Source organism: Anomaloglossus baeobatrachus, chromosome 6 (genome assembly GCF_048569485.1).
Source record: "Anomaloglossus baeobatrachus isolate aAnoBae1 chromosome 6, aAnoBae1.hap1, whole genome shotgun sequence".
In the NCBI taxonomy this organism is placed as follows: Eukaryota; Metazoa; Chordata; class Amphibia; order Anura; family Aromobatidae; genus Anomaloglossus; species Anomaloglossus baeobatrachus.
The window spans coordinates 340,863,271-340,883,155 of NC_134358.1; the positions used below are offsets into that span (position 1 = coordinate 340,863,271).

Sequence of the window (19,885 nt, forward strand, 5' to 3'; positions counted from 1 at the left end):
TCCCATACATATAATTTTTGCCTGTATTTTTCTCACTTAATAACTTAACTCTCCCCAACTTAGAATATTTGGTGTTGACGCATTACAAAAATCAGATTACCAAAATATTTAAACACCGGTTGTAATGTAGCGTAATAGTTAAAAAGCCAAGTGGGTAAATACTTTCACAAGGCTGTGTGTGTTTATATAATATATAAATTTATTTACTATGAGTCCACAAAAATGTGCTGTGTACTGTATGTTATCAGAAATAAGACTATGGATACATGTGGTTTTGGTTGGAAACTTTTGATTTATTCAATAATAAATTGTTTTGTATTTTTTTTTTTTTTTTTATTAAATAGCCATTGTAGCTAAAATAAAAGAGGTTTCTGATCCGAACTGGACAATCCCACCTGAAGCAACAATGGTATTAACTGAAGCGAACTTTAATGAGGTGGTAGAAGCTGCGGATATCATACTAGTCGAATTTTATGCACCATGGTGAGAGCTATACTTTGAAATATGGCTTTAATCTCCTTGCTTGAGCACATGATCTGTCTAACATTGATATGTAATGAAAGACATGCTACTGCTTCCTCTGTTGTTTAGTGGGGCTCATTATATACCTAGTATTTACTCAGATTCTAAAATCTGGTTTTAAAAAAAAATGGTAGATTTTAACAGATTTTTGCTGTGAAAACCTAATGAAATATATTGAAATAATCTTCAACGTTCCTATGTTGCTGGATTGCAGCAGATATTTGCAGTGTATTTTTCTCCTTGCAAAATCCATTTGTATTTGAAGTATAGTTTATCAAGATATCTATGTGCCTTCAAATTTATTATAATATCAAGCTATAAGAATTCTCTGATAAGTGGTCTGTATGAGTTGTAAAGAAAACTCACATTTTTATATAACTAAATGCTGTTCTTATTGTCTTAGTGGTTATTTCCCATTTTACCATTATTTCTCATTATTTGTATACAAGATAGCGTTTGGCTGTCTACTACAACCTCCTTGATAAGTATTCTGCATATTTCAATAGTTGTCAGGTTCAGTTATGAAATTACCATTTCTTGATGATTTTCCTTTTACTGCTACATATAATTAATGCATAAAAGTTTCAGTACTTGAAACATTTATTTTTGCAAATATAAAGTCAGAAAATTTATGACAATTTTCTGATATTTATTTAGATTAAACTTTTTTTTAACAGGTCACTTGTACTCTTCTTCGGATCATCTCTTTCATTAGTAATCTACAAGCATGGATGGATTCAATTTTCCTTGATACCTTTTCTCCACAGCCACAATATTTTGGTGAAATCTCTCACTGGGATTGTCGCCACAGATTTCAACCTACTATTACAGTTTTCCTGGAGAACTGGAACAAAATTCAAGGACGATCCAAATTTTTCATGGACGTTTCCCACTCCCTTTTAATAGAAACCTTGTTAAAAATCACCCACTTATGACACCACAACCCCTGAGATTTCCAGTGTAAGAGCACATACTGAGAATTGCACCCAGGATAGGATTAGCTGCAGTGTGTGTATGTGTGCGTGTGTGTACACTACTCACAAAAAGTATTTGGCTTTTGAGTGAAATTTCAAGATGATCCTAAAATGCACTGCAATCTTTTCAGGTGAACTTAATGTGATCTTATTTGAAAGCACATGTCCAACTGTTTGTTTTTGGGGGTTTTTTTGCACAACCTCCGGTTCTCTAGCAAATGTCTTTAATGTCAAAATTGACAATAGATGTTTGATCCATAAATTGGCCAATATATTTCAGGGTTCAATTAGAATTGGTATTTAAACAGACCTCCTCATCATGCTGTTCACATTTTGACATCATGAAACCAGGACGAAAACTTACAATGGCAAGGTGTTGTTGATCAATTGTAAAGTTTCAAGCTTGATGTTCTCAGATTGAGTGTCACAATTGAACGTCATAAGCATGATACAACTAAGACACAGAGAGACTGGAAGAGTTACAGAAAGGCATAGACGTGGACGTCCTTTGGCCACATCTCATATTGACAGCTTTATCATCAACAGTGCCCATGGGATCGCAGATGCCATAGGCACCCCTTATACAGCTAAATATATCTTAGCAATAAAAACGCAGAAAACATGTCTTGGTGAACAAAGGCCACGGTGTTTATTAATGGGTTACATAGTAATTTAACCATTAAATAATTAAACCAATAAATAACCTCGTGTAAATAATTATTCCAATATCGCAGATAAATCACTGTCCACCCAGGCTTAGCTGGGCGACTACACAACTAATAAAGGGGAGGACAGGCGGGGAGCTGCTTGAATCTGCTTCCTGTCAGCAGTGACACCTGACAATCAGATGACAGTCTATGTATAACTTACTCTTCCCGCCAAAAGCCAACAGTCAATCCTGGATCTGTTGCAAAAATCTTCCCCGTCAGCTGAATGGCTACAAAAAAACTTAGAAGGCAAGTACCATAAATCATAACAAAAACAGGGGGGGGGGGAGAGAACAGACCCTACCAACAACAATTAATGTACAAATTAAAAGAAATACAAAACCTTTCAAAGGAAGAATTAGTGTGTCAGGCGACGCAAACCCATGAGTCCCCCCACACTAAATGCTCTAAAGGAAGGGGGGGCTTTTCATTTGAATCGGATGATGAATACCTTAATGGAGGTGAGACACCAAAGTGTAACGCCAAACCATTCAAAACCGTTTACATCCGTGGTCTGCATACTAGGCAACCTGCAAGAGTACCTAACCACACCACCAGGCACAGGCGTTATCATGGGACCAGTGGGTCTTAGGGCTGTTCACTGTTGAGTCGATTCTTTTACTACAGAAATAATGGCCGCCAACGATGTAGGAGATCAAAGGAGGGAGAAAAAGAAGTGTTCCTTTTGGCTTGGGGATGCATGTCTGTTTTAGTGTTTTTAATTGTCTTTTTGTGTGCCTTCACTCCCAGCGTGGAGATCCATGTATTGTTCTATTGTAATAAAGTTTTCACTTTTATATAATACAATCTCTTGGTGATCCCTTGTTAAGTATACTCTTTTTCTCCCTCCTTTGGTCTATGCTATCGTATACCTGGAGATCCCATTAGGTGGTGCCCTTCCCTTTTTAACGATGTAGGAGATGTCAAGGAGAGTGCTATACATCAACCCCTTTTACCAGATGAGTCTGAGATGGTGGTGTTCGTGTGAACATGTGTGTCTAGTAAATACAGAACTGCCCTACACTTTGTGAATGCTACTGCGACAAGTCCCTACTTTTTGAATAAAATCATGGCTCAGTGGTTAGCACTACAGTCTTGCAGCGCTGGGGTCCTGGGTATGGTAGCTGTGGAATTATTAGAGCTATATAATTGAATAAAATTATTATTATTATTAATCCAGTCATAATGCAGGGGCACAATCAATGCAGGCCTAATTAATCTTCATGAACGACAATGCTCCAGCTTATCGTGGTTGCATCATTAAGGAAGGACTGCTGGAGACTGGGATTGGTCAATTAGAGTGGCTTGCATTTTCTTCAGACCTGACTCCTATAAGAAACTTATGGCATCAGCTGAGGTACTGTGTAGAGGCTCATAACTCTTTACCCCAGAATCTCAATGACTTGAGGGCCATCCTGCAAGAAGAGTGGGATGCCATGCCTCAGCAGACAATTACTTGACTTGTGACCAGCATGAGATGCTATTGTCAAGCTGTAATTGATGTGTTGATGCTTAAGGCCACAAGTTTTTGGACATTGACATTTTTTTTGGGACATACTGTATACCCACCACGGTTGTTAGCTTTTGTTTTGAATAAATTGTTCGAGATGAGTAAATCACCATTGGATGTTTCTACTGAAAGGTCCTTTCATGATAAAATATGTCACTGTAGTGCAAACTTTTATATTGCAATGTGAAAGTATCCCCCCACCATGGATTCTTTCCTATTTTGGTTGGGGAAGTTTAGGAAGTGAAGTGAGAAAAAATATAGCTAAAAATGTAATTTAAGGGATAAAATAAATTTAAAAATTGCAATGTGCATATGTGTTCACCCTTTCTGCTCTGAAGCCCCTTAAAACGTCTGGTGAAAGCAATTACATTTATAAGTCACATGCTTAAAGAAAGGAAGTCCACCTTCCTTTGTGCAGTCAAGTGTTCCATGGTCTGACAGTGTATTTACACACCTTTTCTGAAAGGCCACAGAGGCTGCAACATCATTAACCCCCTTCACGACGGACTGGTACGTCCTAAATCATGAAGGGGTGATCACTGCTGGCTGCTGCAGTGAGCCAGCGGAGATCCCCTGCACATTTCTGCTGCTTTATACAGCAGACATGTGTGCCTTGCATCCACCCGCGCCTGTTACCCCTTAAATCACGTTTTGACAGCGCGATTTAAATCGGGTAATACTCTTTTCCGCCGCCATCGGAGATGACATCACGGTGAGCTGATGGTTGCCATGGTAGAACAGGGTCATGTGATGACTCCCGTCGCTATTATGACTCACTTCCTGTTACAGTCGGCAGAGAGCTGGTTGTAACACAAGATGAGCATTTCTTCTCCTGGCTTGAGCTGTGCAGGTCTGATGAAGAGAAATGAATGAGCGATCAGATTGCTGAAAATAAAAAAAAAAAAACACCTAAGTTCAAATCACCCCCCTTTCGCCCCATTGAAAACTAAAGTAATGAATGACAAAAGAATTCAGCTCGCCCACTCCAAGTCTCCAGGCCCTCTCTCTGCAGCACGGACAATAGACCGGGCAGCTGCAAGCATGTAAGATGAAGTCCAGCGCAGGAAAGAAGGCACTCTTCAATATAAATTTCCATATGGTTTATTCCATGTGCACAAATATAGAGGTAGGTACAGACAGCCCCTGGGCAGGGGAAGAATGACTAGCGACGCGTTTCGACCGTATTACACGGTCTTAGTCATGTAACTGACTAATCTAAGTGCAGAGTTTAAAAAGACATTCATTCACATTATAATGAACACACATGTGGAGTGACCGATGATGCAGCTCCTGTTAACTCTTTCTTGCCTTCATTAAACTTCACAATCTAATTCATTCAAGGCTTGAGTTGATAGAGATCTATAAGAGCTAGAAACAGTGTTAGAAAAGCAATATCTACAAACTGTACTTGTAACAAATATATATGGTTATAAATATATTGCACAGATTTGTATTTTATGTTTTTTTATATATAGAGGGGGAAAAAAAAAAAATCCCACTATCAATGTGTACATTTTTGTGGACACCAAAATGCCTACTTAGATATTTCTTGTATGTCACATCTCTAATTAAATAGATGCTAGTGAGACTTCATGTTAGCTGTAAGCTTTGGGAAAAAAAAAAAAAAAAAGACTATACTGTCTCCATATATCCAAATATCCATATGACATAAGTTTGAGCCCAATATGATTATATCATGTGTATATTCAAAGAACTATTATTTTATATATAGGAGAACTCCATATATTGTGTTGCCGATTTTAAATAATGCATGAAAATCACAATGCTTTCATATGGAATTTCCTATATACATACACAAAATGTCCCATTAAGTGAATTTTGATAGAATTTTTGGCGTGATTATCATTTTGAATTGTAAACGATATCTCTGGAAAGGTGTAGAAGAGAACATATCAAAAATCACCTATACTGCAAAATTAAATCCCTGCGGATATTTAAACCTCCAGGCTGTCTGGAGCCTAGTATAAACATCCAGTAAGACTCTCTTCCCAAAAGCAAACTTCTGTAGTCTCCTCCTCTGGTGGGTCTTCTGACTTTCTCAATGGCATTGAACTTAAAGGATTTATTATCACCCCCGTGTACCTCCATAAAGTGACGCGAAGCTGCAGAAATGCCCACCTTGGGTGCACCTGTAGCATCTGAGAGGTGCCTTCTAATCCTTTTTTTTTAATGCACCTACAGTGCAACCCACATACTGTTTAGAGTGCAAGTGATTAGGTAGACCACACCAGAGGAGTTACAATTAAGGAACTGCTTGATTCGATATGTTTTGCCATCTACTGTAGAAACAAAATTCCTGCATTTATTCACAAATGCACAGCACAAGCATATGTTGTGTCCACATTTGTAGAATCCATTAATGCTGAGCCAGGTCTCTGATGGCATGTCTGCTGAAATTTGAAATAGACTAGGGGAAACCATACTACTTATTGTTGGACCTTTTTTGGGGATAAAATTAATTTTATTATTTTCCAAAACCGTTTTGACCACTGTATCCGTATATAACATTGGCAAAAATCTTTTGATCACGGTAACAACTTCATAATAGTCTTGGCTAAAATTTGTTACAAAATTAATTCCTCCCAAATCATTTACATTAGTTCCTCTTGGATTTTTATCTGAAATTAGAGAATTCCTTTCTAATTTTTTCACCTCCTCCATTCCCGTTCTTAATAGCTCCAATGGGTATCCTCTGCTGGCTAAACTGTCTTTCTTTTTGGCCAGTTCTACATCTAGTACCATTTCGTCCGAGCAGTTTCTTTTAATCCTGATGTATTCGCCTTTGGGTATATTGTGTGTTACATGCTTAGGATGGCATGAATCATATCTCAGTATGGTATTGCGATCTGTTTCTTTATTAAACGGGATGATTGTAACATCAGACAACTCACTGCTGGCATTGAGTGTAAGGTCCAAAAAATTAATCGATGTAAAACTGTAATTGCATGTAAATTTTAAGCCAAGATCATTGCTATTCAAAAAATGTTGGACTTTTTCTACAGTATCTATTGGGCCCTCCCACACCAGCAGCAAGTCATCTATGTAACGCCCATACCAGATGATGTTATTTGCAAATGGATTAATATCATAGTATCATAGTTTTTAAGGTTGAAGGGAGACTCTAAGTCCATCTAGTTCAACCCGTAGCCTAACATGTTGATCCAGAGGAAGGCAAAAAAAACCCCAATGTGGCAAACAAGTTCCAATGGGGAAAAAATTTCCTTCCTGACTCCACATCCGGCAATCAGACTAGTTCCCTGGATCAATACCCTGTCATAAAATCTAATATACATAACTGGTAATATTAAATTTTTCAAGAAAGGCATCCAGGCTCTGCTTAAATGTTAGTAGTGAATCACTCATTACAACATCATGCGGCAGAGAGTTCCATAGTCTCACTGCTCGTACAGTAAAGAATCCTCGTCTGTGATTATGATTAAACCTTCTTTCCTCAAGACGTAGCGGATGCCCCCGTGTTCCAGTCGCAGGCCTAGGTGTAAAAAGATCTTTGGAAAGGTCTCTGTACTGTCCCCTCATATATTTATACATTGTGATTAGATCCCCCCTAAGCCTTCGTTTTTCCAAACTAAATAACCCCAAGTTTAATAACCTGTCTTGGTATTGCAGCCCACCCATTCCTCTAATAATCTTGGTGGCTCTTCTCTGCACCCTCTCCAGTTCAGCTATGTCCTTCTTATATATCGGTGACCAGAATTGTACACAGTATTCTAAGTGCGGTCGCACTAGTGACTTGTACAGAGGTAGAACTATATTTTTTTCATGAACTTATACCTCTTTTAATACATCCCATTATTTTATTAGCCCTGGCAGCAGCTGCCTGACACTGTCCACTAAAGTGAAGTTTACCATCCACCCATACACCCAAGTCTTTTTCTGTGTCTGTTTTACCCAGTGTTCTACAATTAAGTACATAATCATAAATGTTATTTCCTCTACCCAAGTGCATGACCTTACATTTATCTACATTAAACTTCAATTGCCACTTCTCAGCCCAATCCTCCAATTTACATAAATCTCCCTGTAATATAAAATTATCCTCCTCTGTATTGATTTCCCTGCAGAGTTTAGTATCATCTGCAAATATTGAAATTCTACTCCGCATGCCCCCAACAAGGTCATTTATAAATATGTTGAAAAGAAGCGGGCCCAATACTGACCCCTGTGGTACCCCACTATGAACTGAGACCCAGTCCGAGTACGTACCATTAATAACCACCCTTTGTTTCCTATCACTGAGCCAGTTTTTAACCCAGTTACACATATTTTCCCCTATCCCCATTATTCTCATTTTATGTACCAACCTTTTGTGTGGCACCGTATCAAAAGCTTTTGAAAAGTCCATATACATAACATCCACTGCATTTCCCTGGTCCAGGCTTGAACTTACCTCTTCATAGAAGCTGATCAAATTAGTTTGACAGATCGATCCCTCATAAACCCATGTTGATAGTCTGTCATAAGGTTATTTTTCTTGAGATACTCCAGTATAGCATCTCTCAAGAACCCCTCAAGGATTTTACCAACCGTAGAGGTTAAACTTACCGGCCTATAATTTCCTGGCTCAGTTTTTGTCCCCTTTTTGAATATTGGCACCACATTTGCTATGCGCCAGTCCTGCGGTACCGACCCTGTTATTAAGGAATCTGAGAAGATTAAAAATAATGGTCTATCTATCACAGAACTCAATTCCTGTAGTACTCTGGGGTGTATGCCATCCGGGCCCGGAGATTTGTCAACCTTAGTGATTTCGAGGCGGCGGCGTACTTCCTGCTGGGTTAAGCAGGTAATACTCAAGGGTGAATTTATTGTATCACTGGTCATGTCATCTGCCATGGCATTTTCTTATATAAAAACCGTAGAAAAAAAGTCATTCAGCAGGTTGGCTTTACCCTCATCCCCTTCCACCATTTCACCAAGACTATTTTTAAGGGGGCCAACACTATCGCTTTTCAGTTTTTTACTGTTTATGTAGTTAAAGAATATTTTAGGATTATTTTTACTTTCTCTCGCAATGAGTCTCTCTGTCTCAAACTTAGCTAACTTAATTTGCTTTTTACATATTTTATTTAATTTTCTATAATTATATAATGCCTCATCACTACCTACCCTCTTTAATTCTTTTAAGGCTTTCTGTTTTTCTTTTATTGCTTCCCTTACAGCTCTATTTAGCCATAGGGGTTTCCTCCTATTTCTAGCATGTTTGTTCCCATAGGGTATATTTTCTGCACAAGCCCTATTCAGGATGCTCATAAAAGTCTCCCATTTGCTTTGTGTACTTTTATTACTTAGTACATCATCCCAGTTTATTGCACTAAGATCATCTCTCAACCGTTTAAAATTTGCTTTCCTGAAGTTTAGTGTCCTTGTAGCCCCTCTACTAGACATCTTACTAAAGAATATATGAAAACGTATTATTTTGTGATCACTATTCCCCAAGTAACCCCCAACTTGTATATTTGATATGCGGTCTGGCCTATTGGTTAGTACAAGGTCTAGTAGTGCTCCCCCTCTTGTGGGGTCCTGTACCATTTGTGAAAGGTAATTATCTTTCATTGAAATCAAAAATCTATTTCCTTTGCTGGAACTGCAAGTTTCTGTTCCCCAATTTATATCAGGATAGTTAAAGTCCCCCATAATAATTACCTCTCCGAGACTAGCTGCTTTATCAATTTGCTTTATGAGGAGATTCTCTACCTCTTCCATAATATTCGGCGTCTTATAACACACCCCTATCAGTATTTTATTATTCATTCTCCCCCCCCCTTATCTCCACCCATAGGGACTCTACATTCTCAGTACCCTCACATATGTTGTCACGCAGGATGGGTTTTAAGGATGATTTTACATATAGACACACACCTCCCCCTCGCTTATTTGTACGGTCATTCCTGAATAGGCTATAACCCTGTAAATTAACAGCCCAGTCATAGCTCTCATCCAGCCATGTCTCTGATATCCCCACTATATCATAATTTTCTTCCAACAATATTAATTCGAATTCCTCCACCTTATTTGTGAGGCTTCGGGCATTAGTGTACATGCACGTTACGTATGACTCTGTACCTGTATTCCTGCTTACTGTACTAACTGTCCTAACCCTTCCCCCCTTACCACCCCCAATTTCATTACTTGTGCCCTGGTCACTATCTGCACTACATTCCCCTTCTATAAAGTGAATACCCTCGCCCCCCATTCCTAGTTTAAACACTCCTCCAACCTTCTAGCCATTTTCTGCCCCAGCAGAGCTGTACCCTCCCCATTAAGATGCAGCCCATCCCTAGCATAGAATCTGTAGCCAACTGAAAAGTCGGCCCAATTCTCCAGGAACCCAAAACCCTCTTTCCTACACCAATTCCTGAGCCACCTGTTAACGTCCCTGATCTCTCTTTGCCTCTCTGGTGTGGCTCGTGGCACAGGTAGTATTTCCGAAAATACCACCTTTGAGGTCCATGCTTTAAGCTTACAACCTAATTCCCTGAAATCATCTTTAAGGACCTTCCACCTACCTCTAACTTTGTCATTTGTGCCAATGTGTACAATGACCGCTGGGTCCTCCCCAGCCCCTCCCAGTAATCTGTCAACCCGATCAGCGATGTGCCGAACTCGAGCGCCAGGAAGACAACACACTGTTCGGCGATCCCTGTCTTTGTGACAGATTGCCCTATCTGTCCCCCTAATAATTGAGTCCCCCACTACCAGTACCTGTCTTGCCTGCCCTGCACTCCTATTCCCCCCCTTACTGGAGCAGACACTCCTCTGGCGTTCAGAGGTCATGCCTTGCTGCAGCAATGCTACCCCTGTAATGACATCCCCCTCATCTGCCAAGTTTGCAAACCTATTGGGGTGTGTCAGTTCAGGACTAGCCTTCCTAGCACTTTTCCCTTTACCCCCCTTTCTAACTGTCACCCAGCTACCTACCTCACCGTCCTGCCGCTCCCTACTACGATCCTCCCCCACATCTGACCCAGCAAGCTGCTGCTCAGTGAGCAGCAAACTCCTTTCCATATTGCTATTGCATCTCAGAGTTGCCAGCTGCTCATTTAGATCCAGTATCTGGGCTTCCAAATGTGCAACTTGCTCACATCTCGAACAACAGTATGCACCCTCAAACGGCTTTTCAAGGACTGCATACATGAGACAAGATGTACACTGGATCGCATTAGCAATAGTGGAGCACATTTTCTAATGGGGATAGCACTAAACAAATGTTAAGTAATTAAACCACTAAATACAAACAATTCTACTCACTTACTTTTGCTCACACTTTGCTCACTCACGCTCACAATGAAGAAGACAGGCTAAAATTCAGAAGTCTTCCTTCCGGCTGTAACGGCCAAAACCCGGTTCTCCTTGAGCTCGCGGTGACTCTTCACTTATCCCAGAAGGCACTGGGAATATGCAAATTATCCTCGCAAGACTCCTTCCCTGGCTTGAAGATAAACAATTGAAGATAAACAATTCCTCCCATAGGCCCATGGCCAGATTTGCCAGGGAAGGGGAAAATTTCCCCCCCATGCTTACGCCTTTGTGTTGAATGTAAAATTTGTTGTTAAATAAAAAATAATTTTTAATGAGTAAGTATCTAGTTGCATCTAGGAGAAATTCCTGTTCTTCTCGTGAATATCCACTATATTTACTTAGAAAATGCTTTAAAGAGACCATGGCCACATCATAAGAAATAGAGGGGTATAACGCAATTACATCCGCTGTAAGCCACAAAAATTTTTTACTCCATCTAAAGCCATTGAAAGCTCTGAGCACAGATTTTGTATCTTTAATGTAGCCAGGAAGGGATTTGACCAATGGTTGCAATTTGAAATCTACCCATGATCCAATTCTTTCATTTAAAGACCCAATACTGGCCACTATGGGCCTGAATTTAGGGGGAAAACCCCCCTTGTGGATCTTTGGTAGGGAATGAAAAATGGGGACTACCGGATTTTCTATGTATAGATAATCGAACATTTTTTGTGTAATCACCCCCATAAAAACCTCAATTTCCAATTAAAATGACTATCTTTATTAATATATTATTAAAATTGAACAAAACACCCAGTGATATTGTGCGCATAGGGTCACATGAGGGGAGGAGCTGGAAAATATGGGGTCCCTAAAGTCTCCCTAAAGGGGACCTTGCTCCTACCTGCCAACGGAGGGTTTGACACCGTAACTGTTTTGGGCGCCCCCGTTCCACGTCGGCTGACCCTCACTAAGCCCTAACTCTTTAGTGAATTAAATTTTAATTACACTCCTGATGGCCAAACCACAGTACTCATGCATACACAAAATTGGTAATTATTAATCCCAATATGTCAAACTACAAGCTGCCTCCAAAGATTGAGAACAGCTAAACAGGACAGATTAAGGGAATCATACCCAAGATTAATGTATACACTATTACATCAGACGGTTATTTCACGCCCTTCCCTGTTACGGTTGCTGCGAGCACTGGAGACTATGTCCAGATTTCTTGCTACTGCACATGTGCGAGCGCTGGAGACTAAGTCCAGATTTCTTGCTACTGCACATGTGCGAGCGCTGGAGACTAAGTCCAGATTTCTTGCTACTGCACATGTGCGAGCGCCGGAGACTAAGTCCAATCTTGGAGCCATTGCACATGTGCGGGTGACATCATCGCTGACACGAGGTCACATGTCTCTGACACCTTCTATGCCGATTGGTCGCTGGTCATGTGCTTGTGACGTCTTGCTCGGTGATAGGCCAGCATGACGTCACTCCTGTCGTTCTGGCAGCGGATTGGCTCTGGTGTCCTCCATCTTGGATGAGGCACAGAGTCTATATAAGACCCTGACACACGCCGCATGGTGCTCAGTCCTCTTGGTTCATGCATATGAGTAGACGCTCTGTGCGCGTTCCTCTAGGCATTCCTCTGTCTATGCTAGGTGAGCGCTACCGGCAGGGTAGCGTTCTTATACCTTACAGCTTCGGCTGCTGTCCGTATCCTTTTCTCTTAGGGGAGCGGACATAGGCAGGTGCCTGAGGCACATGGTCTGGCTGGGCCTTAAGATTCTACTCGTAGGTGGACGATGCCGCTAGGGTAACGTTCCTTATACTGCGTCTGGCAGTTGTTCGTATCCTCGCACACTAGGGGAGCGAACAGAGGTAGGAGCTTTGTGCGGCTTACGCTGCTGTTCGTCTCTTTTGCACCACTAGAAGAGCGGACCTAGGCAGGTGCCATATCTAGTGGTTCGTGTCCTCGCACACTAGTGGAGCGAACGCAGGTAGGAGCTTTGTGCGGCTTACGCTGCTGTTCGTCTCTTTTGCACCACTAGAAGAGCGGACCTAGGTAGGTGCCATTTCGCACACATTGCCTTTGTCTCTGTGATTATTAACAGAGATCATTCCACACACCCTCCAAGTAAGGGAGGAATTGCTTTACTTACTTATTATATCCTTCTGTGAGTTAACAGAGGTATTGCACTCTGCCATAGTCTGCAGCAAAGTCTTTGCACGGTGGACCCTGACTGTCTGATACTCCTTTCAGTTATTATCAGACAGCCCCCCGTAACATTAGGACTGAGCCAAGGGTCTGGCAGTTATGGCAGAATATCAGCAGTTACACCGTTACATACAAGTACTTGAGTCACGGCTCAAGAGTATAGAGGATAAACCTCAGACCATGGTGACATCTGCACATGATCCTCGACTTGCTCTGCCAAACAGATATTCTGGCGATGCCAGATCATGTCGTGGTTTCATTACTCAGTGTCAGATACACCTAGAGGTCAACTCTTCTCGCTTCTCTACGGAGAGGTCCAGAGTAGGCTTTATCATCTCCTTACTTCAGGACAAAGCCTTAGAATGGGCGACTCCCCTATGGGAGCGCTCTGATGTGGTTACTCTGAGACATCAAGACTTTCTTGATGCTCTTAAGGCGGTATTCATGGGTCCGCAGGTTACCCATGATGCGGCCCTGAGACTGTTAGATCTATCTCAGGGTTCGTTATCCACTAGTTCTTATGCCATTGCTTTTAGAACTCTGGTGGCAGAACTAGATTGGCCAGAGAAGGTGTTGATTCCTATCTTCTGGAGAGGGTTGGCAGGCTATGTCAAGGATGCCCTTGCTACTCGTGAGGTCCCTGCTTCTCTGGAGGACTTGATCACAGTAGCAACGAGGATCGATGTACGCCATAAGGAACGTAGACTCGAGGTCTCTTCCTCACGCCCTAAGCATCGGGCTATTCCAGTTGTTGAGGGTCCACTACCATCTTCCTCAGCATCTGAAACATCTCCCACTCCTATGGAGTTAGGTCATACGTCCTCCAGACTACGCAAGTCTGGTCCTCCTATATGTTACGTATGTCGTCAGGCTGGGCACTATGCCAACAAGTGTCCTAGTCGTCAGGGAAACTCCCTGGCCTAGTAACCATTAGAGGGGGGTTACTAGAGACGTCTTCTGCACCCTCTAAGTGTTGTATCCCAGGTCAGCTCTCGTTATCTGAGAATACATGGCCTATTATGGCTTTTGTGGATTCCGGAGCTGACGGGATTTTTGTGTCCTCAGGATTTGTAAAGGGACACAATATTCCCTCTATCATGTTAGAGGCGCCTATTCCTGTCCGTGTTGTTAATGGAACTATGTTGTCTGACTCCATTACATTGAGGACAGTTCCCTTGCGCCTTTCCCTGTCTCAGGGTCACATAGAGGAGATTTCTTTTCTTGTTTTGCCTGAGGGTATAGACGACGTCCTTCTGGGTCTTCCATGGCTTCGGACTCATGCTCCTCACATTGACTGGGAGTCTGACAGCATTATTAGTTGGGGTTCGAAATGTCAGTCCCGATGTCTTCCCTTACCACCTAAGGTCGTTGCGGTTGCATCAACTGATCTCTCTCCCATACCTACACCCTATTTGGATTTCGCTGACGTGTTCTCCAAACAGGGTGCTGAGGTTCTTCCACCCCATAGGCCGTATGACTGTGCCATAGACCTTATCCCAGGTTCGGTTCCACCTAAAGGCAGGGTTTACCCCCTGTCGATACCTGAGTCGGAGGCCATGTCGACCTATATAAGAGAGAGTTTAGAGAAGGGGTTCATTCGTAAGTCCGTCTCTCCCGCGGGAGCTGGGTTTTTCTTTGTTCGGAAGAAAGAGGGTGATTTGCGTCCCTGCATAGATTACAGGGGTCTCAACGCAATCACAATAAAGAACAAATACCCATTACCTTTAATTTCGGAGCTCTTTGACAGACTGAGAGGAGCTCAAGTTTTTACGAAGTTGGATCTGCGGGGTGCGTATAACTTGGTACGAATTCGAAAGGGTGACGAATGGAAGACCGCTTTTAACACCCGAGACGGTCACTATGAATACCTCGTCATGCCTTTTGGGTTATGTAATGCACCCGCAGTATTTCAGGACTTCGTAAACGATGTGTTCAGGGATTTACTGTTATCCTCAGTAGTGGTGTATCTGGACGACATCCTGATTTTTTCTCCTGATCTGGAGACTCATCGTCAGGATGTCGTTCGTGTCCTTTCCCGTTTAAGGGAGCACTCATTGTTTGCTAAACTCGAGAAATGTGTATTCGAGCAGTCCTCATTGCCTTTTTTGGGTTACATTATCTCACAAGAGGGTCTGGCTATGGATCCTGCGAAGCTCTCTGCTGTCCTGCAATGGTCCGAACCTCATTCCTTGAAGGCGGTGCAACGCTTCTTAGGATTCATAAATTATTACAGGCAGTTCATACCCCATTTTTCTACTTTGGTGGCCCCTTTGGTGGCCTTGACTAAGAAAGGTGCTAATCCCAAAGCCTGGTCTACTGAGACATCTCAGGCTTTTGAGGCAGTAAAAAGACACTTTTCAACTGCTCCCGTTCTTCAAAGACCCGATGAGAAGAAGCCCTTCCTCTTAGAGGTTGATGCCTCTTCAGTGGGTGCTGGTGCGGTCTTGTATCAAAAGAACGGTGCAGGTAGAAAAAGGCCGTGTTTCTTCTTTGCTAAAACCTTTTCACCGGCAGAGAGAAACTATACCATTGGGGATAGGGAACTGCTCGCCTTGAGATTAGCCTTGGAGGAGTGGCGTCACTTGCTGGAAGGAGCGAAACATCCTTTCCAGGTCTATACAGACCATAAGAATCTGACGTACTTACAAACCGCTCAGCGTCTGAATCCTCGCCAAGCCCGCTGGTCCTTGTTTTTCTCCCGCTTTCACTTCTCCATCAACTATCTGTCTGGGAGTAAGAATAACAAGGCAGACGCCCTGTCTCGCTCTATGCTTTCTACCCAGGAAGAGATTGACGAACCTCGTCTTATCCTTCCCTCCAGGGTTTTTCATACGCTCTCCCCTGTGACGTTAGACCAAATCCCACCGGGCAAGACCTTTGTTCCGCCTGATCGACAGAATGATATACTGTCATGGGCCCACACCTCAAAGGTGGGTGGGCATTTTGGTATTAGGCGGACACGAGAGTTACTGGAGAGGTGGTATTGGTGGCCACACTTAGCCAGCCACGTCAAGAGATATGTCGGTTCCTGCTACTCGTGTGCTCGCAACCGTCCATTACGGCAGAGACCGGCTGGGCTCTTGCATCCTTTACCAGTGCCAGATAGACCATGGGAGGTGGTAGGCATGGACTTTGTGGGTGATCTTCCATGTTCACAGGGACATAGATTTGTATGGGTCATTACGGACCATTTCTCCCGGATGGTTCATCTCGTACCGTTATCGAGAATCCCATCTTCCAGGGTACTAGCCAAACTATTCCTCAAGCATGTCTTTAGGCTTCACGGGATGCCAGATCGTATCATTTGTGATAGAGGCCCGCAATTTACTTCCCGTTTCTGGCGAGATCTTTGTAGCCTTCTGCAAATTGAGTTGAATCTCTCTTCGGCATACCATCCGGAGACTAATGGTTTGGTTGAACGTACCAATCAATCTATCATTATATACCTTCGACACTTTGTTGCTGAGAACCACGATAACTGGTCCTCCCTCCTACCCTGGGCAGAATTTGCCCTTAACAATTCGCTGGCTGAGGCCACTGGGCAGACACCGTTCGTACTCAATAATGGGCAACACCCTAGGGTACCGGTACCGTTTCCCGCTGCTGCACCTCCTCCTCTTGTGGCTGACTGGGCAACTAATGCCAGAGAGGTTTGGGATCGGACTCAAGAGTCGATCCAAGCAGCTAAGGACCGTATGAAGACGGTGTCCGATCGGTTTCGTCGCCCGGCTCCTGTCTTTTCTCCAGGGGACTTTGTGTGGCTCTCTGCAAAACACGTGAGACTTAGAGTGAGCTCTGTCAAATTTGCTCCTCGCTTCCTGGGTCCTTATGAGGTTCTTCGACAGGTAAATCCTGTAGTCTATCAATTGAAGTTACCTGTCCATCTTAGGATTCATGACAAATTCCATGTCTCACTGCTAAAGCCGGCTATTTTACCTCACGCTCGTGAAGTGCACTCTCCTGCCTCTGATTCCTCTCGCTCTAGCTATGAGGTACGAGCCATAGTTGGTTCTAAGATGGTTAGAGGGCGCAGGTTCTTCTTGATAGATTGGGAGGGCTATGGCCCGGAACATCGCTCTTGGGAGCCTGAGGAGGCTGTCCATGCTCCCGACTTAGTTGCCGATTACCTGCGTCGCCGGGAGGGGGGCCCTTGAGGGGGAGGTACTGTTACGGTTGCTGCGAGCACTGGAGACTAAGTCCAGATTTCTTGCTACTGCACATGTGCGAGCGCTGGAGACTAAGTCCAGATTTCTTGCTACTGCACATGTGCGAGCGCTGGAGACTAAGTCCAGATTTCTTGCTACTGCACATGTGCGAGCGCCGGAGACTAAGTCCAATCTTGGAGCCATTGCACATGTGCGGGTGACATCATCGCTGACACGAGGTCACATGTCTCTGACACCTTCTATGCCGATTGGTCGCTGGTCATGTGCTTGTGACGTCTTGCTCGGTGATAGGCCAGCATGACGTCACTCCTGTCGTTCTGGCAGCGGATTGGCTCTGGTGTCCTCCATCTTGGATGAGGCACAGAGTCTATATAAGACCCTGACACACGCCGCATGGTGCTCAGTCCTCTTGGTTCATGCATATGAGTAGACGCTCTGTGCGCGTTCCTCTAGGCATTCCTCTGTCTATGCTAGGTGAGCGCTACCGGCAGGGTAGCGTTCTTATACCTTACAGCTTCGGCTGCTGTCCGTATCCTTTTCTCTTAGGGGAGCGGACATAGGCAGGTGCCTGAGGCACATGGTCTGGCTGGGCCTTGTGATTCTACTCGTAGGTGGACGTTGCCGCTAGGGTAACGTTCCTTATACTGCGTCTGGCAGTTGTTCGTATCCTCGCACACTAGGGGAGCGAACAGAGGTAGGAGCTTTGTGCGGCTTACGCTGCTGTTCGTCTCTTTTGCACCACTAGAAGAGCGGACCTAGGCAGGTGCCATATCTAGTGGTTCGTGTCCTCGCACACTAGTGGAGCGAACGCAGGTAGGAGCTTTGTGCGGCTTACGCTGCTGTTCGTCTCTTTTGCACCACTAGAAGAGCGGACCTAGGTAGGTGCCATTTCGCACACATTGCCTTTGTCTCTGTGATTATTAACAGAGATCATTCCACACACCCTCCAAGTAAGGGAGGAATTGCTTTACTTACTTATTATATCCTTCTGTGAGTTAACAGAGGTATTGCACTCTGCCATAGTCTGCAGCAAAGTCTTTGCACGGTGGACCCTGACTGTCTGATACTCCTTTCAGTTATTATCAGACAGCCCCCCGTAACATTCCCTGTCCTGATATGTTATGGCCATCAAACATGGAAAACATCATCACCAATGTAACTTATCTTAATAGACACTGCATAGCCCCAATCTGGGCAGGTGCATGCAAAACAGTGCAGCGTCCAAAGACAATCAGATAAACATTACAAAAGCATATAAAGGTGAATAAAATACACCCAAGGAAAGGAAAAAATGATTACTTCCCTTTAGGATATGCTTCGCATCGCCTCGACGCGTTTCCCCTTCAGGATACAAGGATCATCAGGAGGCTGAAGTATCATGAACAAAAGATGTGGACAGAGATGTCATCCATGGCTGTGCGCCCAGATCACAGGATGTCCAGGGTTTAAAAACCGGCGCCAATCATGGTCACATGGACCCAGCAACCAATTGAATTCATTGGCTACTCTGTCTCCAAAGATCTCACTGCGCATTTAATTTTCGGTCTGGTCACAAGAGGTCCTGAATTACCCCATTGCGCATGCGTGCGCTCATTCCGGCTTACATAGTAATACATCAAGAGGCGGTGGCCAGCCCAGTCGGCCACTCCTCCCAGAGACGCCGTCCAATAAGCGGCGCGTCTGGGTTACCTCACTCCGGCTTACATATTAATACGTCAGGGGGCGGTGGCCAACCCCGTCGGCCACTCCTCCCAGAAACGCCGTCCAATAAACAGCGCGTCTGAGTTACCTCCCTCCGGCTTACATGGTAATACGTCAGGAGGCAGTGGCCAACCCAGTGGGCCACTCCTCCCAAAGACGCCGTCCAATAAGCAGCGCGTCTGGGTTACCCTATTCCAACTTAGATGGCGATACAGGCTATAGGTCGGGAGGCGGTGGCCGGATTAATCGGCCACCCCTTTCTAACTCGCCCCATATGCGCCGTCCAATAAGTCGCGCACCTGGGTTACCCCATTGCGCATGCGTCCGCTTATCTTAGCTTGGATCGTGATTTAACCTGTACGTCAGAAGGCGGAGGCCAAACCAATCCGTCACTCCTCCTATACAAGCCACCACAGAGACGCCGTCCAATGAGACGTCCCCGGGGCAGGAATTAAGGAGCTTCACTACGCATGCTCGCTAGGTTCCATATAGTAGTGTGCGCATAGAAGGTACCATGACGAGAGGGGGACGTAGACACAAGATGTCATTTACCTGACACCCATGCCACATTCCTCCAACAGTCTATTTAAGGGAGAGAAACGGCAAAGCGCCGGTCACTCCACTAATGCTGTTAACCCTATATTGACCAGACCAGAAAGCCCTCCTAATGAGAGGTCCAGACCCATAAGTGGATCTAGGAGAGAGACTATAATAACCAAGGAAAAATACCTAACGATAAAGATATTTATAAACCGTATATCCCCTTTCACAGGGCAATGACGGAGGGGTTTCCAAGAGGATCC

General features: G+C 43.8%; 1 protein-coding gene across 2 annotated transcripts in view; it reads left to right on the forward strand.

Annotated features, from left to right (window-relative positions):
* The window catches only part of PDIA4 (protein disulfide isomerase family A member 4), a 342,287-nt gene that overhangs the window by 88,485 nt on the left and 233,917 nt on the right, over window positions 1-19,885 (forward strand). For both annotated transcript variants that reach the window (XM_075314972.1, XM_075314971.1), the window contains exon 4: window positions 345-483. In XM_075314972.1, coding sequence (XP_075171087.1) covers window positions 345-483 — 139 coding nt within the window. The remainder of the gene's footprint in view (window positions 1-344; window positions 484-19,885) is intronic.